This window comes from Brassica oleracea, chromosome C7 (assembly GCF_000695525.1).
Source record: "Brassica oleracea var. oleracea cultivar TO1000 chromosome C7, BOL, whole genome shotgun sequence".
NCBI lineage: Eukaryota > Viridiplantae > Streptophyta > Magnoliopsida > Brassicales > Brassicaceae > Brassica > Brassica oleracea.
The window spans coordinates 34,062,678-34,073,432 of NC_027754.1; the positions used below are offsets into that span (position 1 = coordinate 34,062,678).

At 30.3% G+C, this 10,755-nt stretch overlaps 1 protein-coding gene across 1 annotated transcript; it reads left to right on the top strand.

Annotated features, from left to right (window-relative positions):
• The first annotated feature begins 6,179 nt into the window (after positions 1-6,179).
• Positions 6,180-9,055, top strand: LOC106301844 (cytochrome P450 85A2). The gene is made up of 9 exons (XM_013738328.1): positions 6,180-6,498; positions 6,598-6,922; positions 7,271-7,420; positions 7,496-7,741; positions 7,830-7,916; positions 8,010-8,088; positions 8,340-8,446; positions 8,548-8,672; positions 8,781-9,055. The coding sequence occupies exons 1-9, from the start codon at positions 6,308-6,310 to the stop codon at positions 8,866-8,868; spliced, it is 1,398 nt and encodes a 465-aa protein (XP_013593782.1). The 5' UTR covers positions 6,180-6,307; the 3' UTR covers positions 8,869-9,055.
• The last annotated feature ends 1,700 nt before the right edge of the window (positions 9,056-10,755 follow it).

The following is a 10,755-nucleotide window of genomic DNA, read 5'->3' on the forward strand; positions in this document are numbered from 1 at the left end:
TGTCCACTTCAGAATCGACCTCTCGGGTTGAAATTCACGGACTGCTCCTGTCCGCGGTTGACGTCCCTGGTTCATCCAGTCTTCAGCCAACCATGTCTACCGCCGACGGGATTGATCTGCGGCCATAGTCTGTGGTTGACCCATTTCTTTGGTCTTGGTCATTTTTCTTTTGCCCATAGTTCAATCTTCACTTCTTTTGATCTAAGATGGATCCAAACATCTCCAATAATTTCAAAAAGGATACTCCAACACCACTAGTAAAGACATATGCATAGAAATGCAATCTTATGATGCCTAAATGCTAAAATAAATGATAAATCTCTTATATATTAATTGAGAAAGATTACAACTTGTTTTTGTAGCCATGTGTCTATCACTTGGATGATTCTTAGGATCATTAGAAAATAAGTTGGTTCATCTAATTATATGATAAGCTTTTTATTAAAATAACCATAAATTCATTATTCTTTATTATTTCCTTAAATAAAAGTTACGGACTTGTGTAATGTGGCTAAAACATATATGACGATTAATCATTTTGAGTAATAAAGATTTGATAAAAATTAGTGTATCTTCTATCATATTTATTTAATTTTTAACCTATTAAAATAAATTAAACAGCCACAATAACCATATAATAAAAATTTAGATTTTTCTGTATATTTTATATTTTGAATTTTTTAAAAATGACTATAAATTACTAAAACTGTTAAAAGTCTCACATTCAAATTTTCTGATCCATGGTTTAAAATTTTTGTTATGACAAAATACAAAAAATTACAAAATTATATAATTAAAAAGCATAATTTAATTAATTATAAAGATTAATATATATATATATACATCGTTTTAAACTAAACTATAAACTATATATAAAATACATAAATATTTTATTTTCGAAATTTATTTTGAAAAATATTTTTGATAAAAGTTTTGAACGAACATTGACAACTTAAAATTTTAAAAATTATCAATTATTAAAACTATTGATCCCACAAATTTTTTTTGTTATGAGTTATTCAAAATTTTTGCTATAAAAAATACAAATGATCAGTAAAACCATATGAGTAGAAAACATCATTTAATAGACATTAATTTTAAAAATATACTATGTATGTTAATATCATTTAAATTTAATTACATATTCTATCATATTGAAAAATAAATTATTATTTGGATTAATAAAATTGATTTATATGTTTGCACCAATTTAATTATATATGTAATAGTTAATTACTTTTAATTATTCAATATATATTTATTATTTTATAATACGTAAAAATATATAATATATAATATAATTTATATATATATAATATTCGTAATTTACTATGCATACTAAATGGATGGTTAGTTCAATGAAAAACACGAGATATCAAGTAATATGTTATAAATTTTAACGGTAGATTCCTTCATTGTGAAATTAAAGATTCCCATATTTATCAAACGTCATGGATGGACGATGACGTTGCATACACATGACTCTACATACAGTACTTTTTAAATAGATATGTGTATATTTACATCTTCATGATTTCAAGGCGGACCAAAATTCAAACCTGCAGTTAGAACAGTAGCAGGAATGTTGTAAAACCAATGCTCTCCCTCTCTGCTTTTTTTTTTTTTTTTTTTTTTTTTTTTTTTCCGGAATCAGAGCCACCACTCGGAATTCAACCAGGACCTTAACCAGAGGCACCGAATCCATCTCCAACGACAGTATTGGAAGATTGCCGGAATCAGTTTAACGTTTTGGAGAGTTCAATCGAAATCGAAAACGAAATCGAGATCGAGATCTCATCCAAGGTAAGGCCCACGCACACCACAAACTCGTCACTCACCTCGATCACACTCGAGGAGAACAAACGGAACCCAGACAAGGCCGGCTACACGCCGTCGAGAAGACCACCGTGTACCAGAGAAAGCCAGCCGCCATCGCCGGAGAAGAAGGCAAAGACGCTGGAGACAAAAGCCGGACGACCATCGAGAGTAACGACGCGACGCCGGAGACAGAACCGGCCGACCACCGAAGAAAAGGTGCGTCGCCGGAAACAAAAACCGATCTGGAAACTCTCTTATCTCTACTCCTTGTGAAAGATTAAATTTGGGAACAAGGAAAGTAATGAGAAAATCCTCTCTCTAAAAGAGAGGAGAGAGAGCCCCAAACTGAAATGGACTCCTCTGCTATTTTATTTATTTCACATATATATGAATACATATTATTTGTGTATATATAATATTCACGTGACTGGTGTCAAGAAAAGCAAAAAAATTACAGAAAATGGCATGAAATTTATCAATATATTTAATATACGGTAGAATACCCATTCAAATGATTTTCTTCCACGAAACTTTTATCCACAAAATCATATGTACAGTACAACTTAAAAAAAATACATTGAGTTATAATAAAACTATTTCATTTAAAGTAAAATTTTGATTTACACTATTTCATTTTAAGTAAATTTCTGATTTAGTTAATTTCAATAAATCAATAAAATATCATAATTTTGATATTATTATTTTATAACTTTTAATCGTAGATTTATTTTGTGATGATAACCATAATTTTAATGTTATTAATTATTCATTTGTTTTTTTCTAAATGAAGTTTTAGAATTTTTTATTTTATTTTGTTTTACTTGATATTTACAGAAATCGAGACACGCGATAATAAAAAATAATTTCTTTTATCTTTTTAGTTTGATCGGTCGTAATAAAGATATAGAATAAACTAATTAAATACAAAAGGTTAGAAAATGTGTTGTGTTAGTCTTCTATACATGTGCGTAAAGTTCTAAAGCGTCATCTAAATTAGAACAGATCACGTATCAATTTATATTTTTGGTGTCATGTAAATCAATTTTAAACAGTAAGAGTAACCATTAGCAAAAAGAGATATCAGTTTGCAAACAACATCAACGTTTTTATTTAAAACAATGGTATATATAATTATATACGTTAAATATATTTATATTCTCTACACAATAGTTATTTTATCACTAATAATTTATGACGTTTATGCTTTTTTGGGTAGTATAATTATTTATCAGAAACGAGACATCTGTGTATGTATGCATTTAACGTGACAGTAGTCATTTGAATATTTAACTAGTTGAGAAAATGTCGCTTGAATCTTCTTTTCTATTTTCTTATACTGATACTTTATTTGTTTGTCGATAAAAATTCTTGTATCAGTACCAGTCCTGATCAGTACTTCATTTTACATTACACTTCATTCCACATTCTGTACGGCGAGATAACTCAGTATGCTTGTGTAGTTGTGTTAATATAGGTACGAGCAATTAATTATAAGCGATTGGTTATATATCATCCATCACATTTCCATGTATAGGTGCTCTCAAAACTATTTAGTTTCTTTTGCATACTCTTTTATTCACATGGAGGAATGACAGTTGAAATGTGTCTCAGAGCGAGTAATTAATGTAAACTTCCATACGAAAACATAAGAACATACACGTGAACTTCTTGCAAGTTCTTTTAAGGAATAAATAGAATAAAATTGTTTTAGGTATTTTTTTTTATTGTAGTGCTTTTGGTGTAAATTTGAATTTGAGTGGTGCCCATGTGCCTGTCCTCATCTCCCCCGAGTACCCTTTCATTCAGTTCTTCCTTTCTTTTATTTATTATCAACGGATAACAGAGTTTTTGATAAAAAAAAATTTCTCAAAAATATATTAATAAATAAGTACTACTTTTCTTCTACCATCATTTTTTACTCAACCCTACAACAATGTCGTATAATAAACATACTTATTAACTTAATCAAGAATGTGATACTAAAATCTTTAGAGTGTGGAGATAAAAATAATTTGACTTTCATTAGTTCAAGTGTCGACATAAATTACTATTATTTAAATTTACGATGGCATGTGAACCGTAGGTACATAATACCTATACCTTTTCATCCAAACTATATCGAAATCATTAACGTTTTTATTTATAATAAAACCCATAAAGATGCAACAATAAAGTAATAAACTACTCTCTCTCTCTCTGTTCCTGAAAGCAAGATTTTATAAAGTATACACGTTTATTAAGAATTTAATAAATGTTTATAATTTAATTTATTTTTTACTTTATTATACACTTTGCAATAACTTTTCACCAATGAAATTTAATCAATTCAAATATTCTCAATTAATGTTCCTCAAAAGTATAAAAAAATACCTTAAAAATATAGAAAATCTATCTTTGTGGAACAAGAAAAAAATCTAAAACATCTTAATTTCAGGAACGGAGGCACTATAATTTACCTGAGAAGAAGAATCTTCCCTCACCCACTACCAAACAAGCATTCATGTCTGAGATCTTGAAGAATGAGTTGGTTGGTTAAGTTCTACTCTGTCTACAACCCTTTTTCCTAATCTAGACAATTCTTTAATGATCACCTTTTGATATTCAGCCAATAGGCTCTTAATCCTTACTCCGGCTACTTGAATAGCCTCTTTTAAGTCTAACGTCGTATTCGAAAACATGATTAAAAATAGAACTGGTGCAGAGTAAACTAATACGTATTTCAGAGGGAGAAATGCTATGTTATTCTTGTTTCTACATTCTAAGTGAAATTGGAAAAAAAAAAGAAGTTAAATTGGATCTTCTTTCATCAAATGTTACGCATGTGATAGCAGCAAGACCAAGATCTGATGGCGCTGAGTTAAAATTTTATAATTCTACTGTTGGTAGCATCCTCCTTAGCCCGAATAATATCTCCCTACAATCCTAGATGATAATTCTTTTGGATCATGAATATCTGATGATCGGCGGTAAGATTATATGGTGTTGTGAAGTATCTCTACTTGAGCTTTGTTTGGATCTACTTTTCTGAGGAGTATATATTTTTCCAAGAGAAGCTAGTTGGATTTTGTTGTTTGTGAAGCTTTTACCAGAATTTCGATTTGACGAAATTAAAATTTGGATGCAAAGTCAGTAATGGCTTAAACAAAAAAAAAGTGAAAAGAAAAATTAAGATTAACTAATAACAAAGAGTAGCCATATTTTAACTACTTCTAATATTAAAAAAAAAAAAAAAATTCGTGTTTACCACTTTTATGATGTCATTATTCATTTTTATGAAATATTTTCAAAACTATCTTCTTTATTAAGTGGCAAATACCATTGTTCTATATATATAAAATAAATAATTATTTAAAGAAATAAAAATAATAAAAAAATTATGTTTTCGAATTATACTTTTCAAATTCGAACTTTTTTATAATTTTTTTTTGAATTTTTTTTCAAAATTTCATTTTAAAAATCAAAAATTATGTTTGAAACTATTTTTTAAAAATTTATATATATTTATATATATTTATTAAAATCCTAAATTTCACATTTCAAAAATCCTATCCCACCTTTCAACTCTAAACCCTAAGTATAGATTAGTTAATTTTAGGGATATAAATGTCTTTTACCCTTCATTAAATGTGAATGTAAAAGTGGTTAGCGTCAACATGAAAACTGGTAATATGAATGTGGTATTTGTGGCAATTTCTCAAAAGAAAATAATTATTATCTTTTTGATCTATTAACTATTATCATCATTATTATTATTGCAATAATATTTTTTTATTATCCCCATACTAGTAGTTGCTTACATATAATCTTACATAAATATTATTCAATTTATATTTTTAATAAAAAATTCTCTACTGATAGAAATATTTCAGTCATAAAATATAATTATTTACATATTTGAAATATATACACTAATATTATTATTTATTTGTAAAAATATCTTTATCACTAAATTTTGGATTTAATAGTCAATAAGAGTTTAAATTACTTAAGAAAAAGAAATTAAGCTCAACTAAATAAGAAAGAGTGACCTACTCTTTCCATTTTAAAAAAAGAATCATCTAATCAATTTTTTTGTAGTAGTAAAAATATCCCAGTCATAAACATAAATATTTGCTGTATTTTAAATTTCATGGTGATTTGCTAAATTATACCCAATATCATAAATATAAATATTTTCTATATTTTAATTTTCATGGTGATTTGCTTAAATTATACCCAATATTAATCCCAAAACAATAGTGATATCGTCTTCGGACCAACTTCTTAAACTAAGAAATCTTACAGTGTTAGTTAAAAATTAAAATCCAACTACACCTCTCTCCCTCCCTCGTCCCCTTTAGGTGCCTATATAAACAATGACACACAGCCATCTAGTCCCAAACAAGATACCCTTAACCATCTCTCTCTTTCTCTCTAGCTACTACTGCTTCTGTTCGAAAACAGAGCTCACAAGAAAGAAAGAAAAAAGAGGAAACAAAAGGAAGAGAAGATGGGTATAATGATGATGATGTTTGGTCTTCTTATGATCATTGTATGCATCTGCTCCGCTCTTCTCCGATGGAACCAGATGCGATATTCCAAGAAAGGCCTTCCTCCTGGTACCATGGGCTGGCCAATTTTTGGTGAAACCACTGAGTTTCTCAAACAAGGACCAAGTTTCATGAAGAACCAGAGACTCAGGTACAAGTTTTTATTTGTTTAGCTAACTCTGCTCGTGGGCCAGTTGGTCATTTAGGTTTGCGAGAAACTAAAAATCTCATTTCTTTTGGATCAAATCAGATACGGGAGTTTCTTCAAATCTCACATTCTTGGCTGCCCTACAATAGTCTCAATGGACGCAGAACTCAACAGATACATTCTAATGAACGAGTCGAAAGGACTAGTCTCTGGCTACCCACAATCTATGCTTGATATCCTCGGGACAAGCAACATCGCTGCGGTTCACGGACCGAGCCACCGGCTCATGAGAGGCTCACTGATCTCTCTAACAAGCCCGGCTATGATGAAAGAACATCTCTTGCCTAAGATTGATGCATTCATGAGAAGTTATCTTTCTGGTTGGGATGCGTTCGAAACCGTTGATATCCAAGAAAAGACCAAACATGTACGTTCTTGCCTTTCTCTCTCTTTCTTCTTTCTTTGTTTTTAGACATTGAATCTGAATCTCTGGTCCCTTCCTTTATTAGGGATTTAATGTTTTTAATATGTCAAATTTATTTACTTTTGAAAAACTAAATAAATTAATAAATTTAGTTTTACTAAAATATTAATAAATTATAATAGTTTAAAGATTAATAAATTAATTTTTAATATAAGATAAATAATAATATTTTTTTGGTGATAAGAGACATTAAATAAGTACCCCTCTCTAATCAAATTTTTTGTTGGTTCAATTTCTTAACACGTATTAAGAAATACTTTTAATGAATTCATTTGTTTCTATTTTGTGCAGATGACATTTTTATCATCGTTGTTACAAATAGCAGAGACTTTGGAAAAACCAGAGGTTGAAGAATATAGAACTGAGTTCTTCAAGCTTGTTGAGGGAACTCTTTCGGTCCCAATCGACCTCCCAGGAACGCAATATCGTTGTGGAATCCAAGTAAAATACTCAGAATCTTAATATCAAAAAAAAAAAAATTGTGAAAATATACTGACCTTTTTGGTTACTTCTCAGGCAAGAAACAATTTCGATAGGTTATTGACAAAGCTGATGCGAAAACGAAGAGAGTCAGGAGAAACTTATACAGATATGTTGGGTTACTTGATGAAGAAGGAAGATAACCGATACTTGTTAACTGATAAGGAGATAAGAGATCAAGTATTAACGATCTTGTATTCGGGTTATGAGACTGTCTCTGTAACTTCCATGATGGCTCTTAAGTATCTCCATGATCACCCTAAAGCTCTTGAAGAACTTAGAGTATGTTCCTCATAAACACAACTGGATTTTTTCGGGTTTCTGACGGTTTAATCCGGTTTGGTTATTGATTACTGGCTTTTGATTACAGAAAGAACATTTGGCTGTAAGAGACAGAAAACGACCTGACGAACCGCTTAATCTCGACGACATTAAGTCCATGAAATTCACACGAGCTGTGAGTATTTTCGTACACAAATTGAACCATTAATATCTATTGCTCTTGATTTTGACAATGTAATTTATTTATCCTTTGGACCATTTTTAATAGGTGATCTTTGAGACATCAAGATTGGCAACGGTTGTTAATGGTGTCTTGAGAAAAACTACTCACGACTTGGAACTCAACGGTAAGAAACTAGTACTGTATTATAATTCAGTTGAAACTGAAGATTTTTTTTTATCATTATTAGTTTTCTTTATGTGCGTGTGTGTGTGAGAGAGAAAAATGTGGTCATGTGGACCTTACACTACATCAATTATTTACAAATATAAACCAACCAGTCCAGCAAAGCAATCATCTCCCCGTGACCCCCCCTTTGCAATCTTGATGAAATATATGTATTAGTACTTAATAGGTGTCATTTAAATATATTTGCAGGGTATTTAATCCCAAAAGGTTGGAGAATTTACGTCTACACAAGAGAGATTAATTATGATACATCTCTGTATGAAGATCCAATGATCTTTAACCCATGGAGATGGATGGTTAGTATTTGCAACTCTGTTTCTTTTTGGTACTCTTGTGTTTTGTTATTTAGAAACTTGAGGCTCACATAGAGGGTTTCTTTGGGTATTTAAATATGCAGGAAAAAAAAATGGAATCAATGAGCTATTTCTTACTCTTTGGAGGTGGAGCAAGACATTGCCCTGGAAAGGAACTAGGAATTTCTGAAGTCTCGAGCTTCATTCACTACTTTGTTACGAGATACAAGTATGTTCTTAATTAATCCATGTCTCTTTAATGTGCAAAGATCTGATTTGTTTGTTGTTGTCGTGATTGATGATTTGAGATCTTAATGTTTTGATTTTCCTTGTGCAGATGGGAGGAGAAAGGAGGAGAGAAACTAGTGGTATTTCCCAGAGTTTCTGCACCAAAAGGATACCATCTTAGGGTTTCACCTTACTGACTTTTGTTTGACCTAATATTCAAGTTATGTATATATAATCAGTTAAGTCTTTTTGTTAGGGTTAATTAGCCTATTTTTACCTCTCAAGAGATGGACTGTGTACAGAGACAGAGAAAGGGAGAAAAATGGAATATATAGAAAATAATACTCTCTCTGTTTTTTAATATAAGTCGTTTAGAGAGATTTTTTTGTTCTAAATTATATGACATTTTTAGTTTTCTATGTAAAATTTATTAACGCTTAATGTCATACGACCAATGATAATATACTTTATATTTTATTATTGGTTGATTTATGGTTAGGTAAATAATTAATGATGTTTTTGTTTAGAAAATATAAAAACTTAATGATTTCTTAATCTATGTGCATAATTCTAAAACGAATTATATTAAAAAACGGAAGGAGTATATTTTTAAAATGTTGAGCTCAGTCTCTAATCTTGTAATTAAGTTTTTGCATTTCATAAATATTGTCTGAATAACTGAATCATGACCAGTTTTATTATAATAACAATTATTGCTTTACTATTTTTCTGATGTTCAACTAGTGTTTTCAAAATCTGAACCTCACTTGTTCTTGGAAGTTGGAACACGATAAGTGCCGGCCCTGATGAGAAGCACACCAAGCACCAACTTCCAGTCCATCCAAAAAACTTGAAAAAATCAGTTTTTTTAAAATTTTATATATATATGGTACTTTAGTAAAAAAATATACAAAATAGGCCAAATTTTAGAAAAATGTTTGTGGTCTTTCCCATGTTAGGAATATACTTATGATTTACAAACGGTAAAAATAACAGAGACATTGTTGATGAAGAAAGTATACATAATTAGGACTTCAAAATTTCTTTGCTGACAAAAAACAAAATTAGGACCTTGAAAGGTTTTGATAATGACAACTAGATATATAATTATTTAATCAGTTATTGAACATATGAAATTAGTAATCATTTATTTATAAGAATACGATGATCTAAGGAAAATGTTAAGGGGATTAACATTTAGGATTATGTAAATCTAACTGGCTAGTAATTTTATGCACATGTTTAAGCCCAACATAGCCCACAATAGTTATTGACGAAATTTCAACATGAGAATTTATATTTATTAAAAAGCCTACAACCCAGGTTAGTCAACTACATAAGATGACCCATTTAACGATATGAAGTCAGCCTACTTAAGTTTCACAGTATATGAGCAGTCACTAATTCGTTAGGTCCGATCCCTCTTTTCTCAGAAGCTCCAATTTTCACTATGAAATAACGTGAACCCCGTATATCCGTGTAAAGAGAGAGATAGAGAGAGAGAGAGAGAGAGAGAGAGAGAGAGAGAGAGAGAGAGTCAAGTGATGAGTTCAAAGTTCTATTTATTTATAAAACCTAGAGAGCATTGATCGATGTCTCACTCCATATGCCTAGAACCAAGTATATTTGAGAATATTTTTCCTAGATATTTATTCAATTCTTGAGACGTTCTTGATCAGATGCATATATAAGTGATGTGCACACTTTAACTTGCGCATCGATTGCTCTCAATCTCACTTATTTAGTAATCGAAAGAAAGAAAATCAATACATGATTTACGAGTTCCCTAGACTGAGGTACATCTGGGAAAATCTCAATTGATCCACGATGCTGTTACTAATACTTAACAACAAAAGATTACAAGATTTAAATGCATGCATATTGAATGCTTATTATAGTTTGTAATCATACGTAGCTCTGGAAAAAGATGGTTCTTTTGTCAGCTCATTAGCTCGGATGTCTCTCATGCTGATAGGTGCCACAAGGTGTTTGTGAGGAAGAACAAAGGAAGAGTTGAGAAACAGAGTAGGGATGACATGGCTAGAAGTGTTGGCGCGGAAGGTTTTAAATCAAAAGAGTAAAGT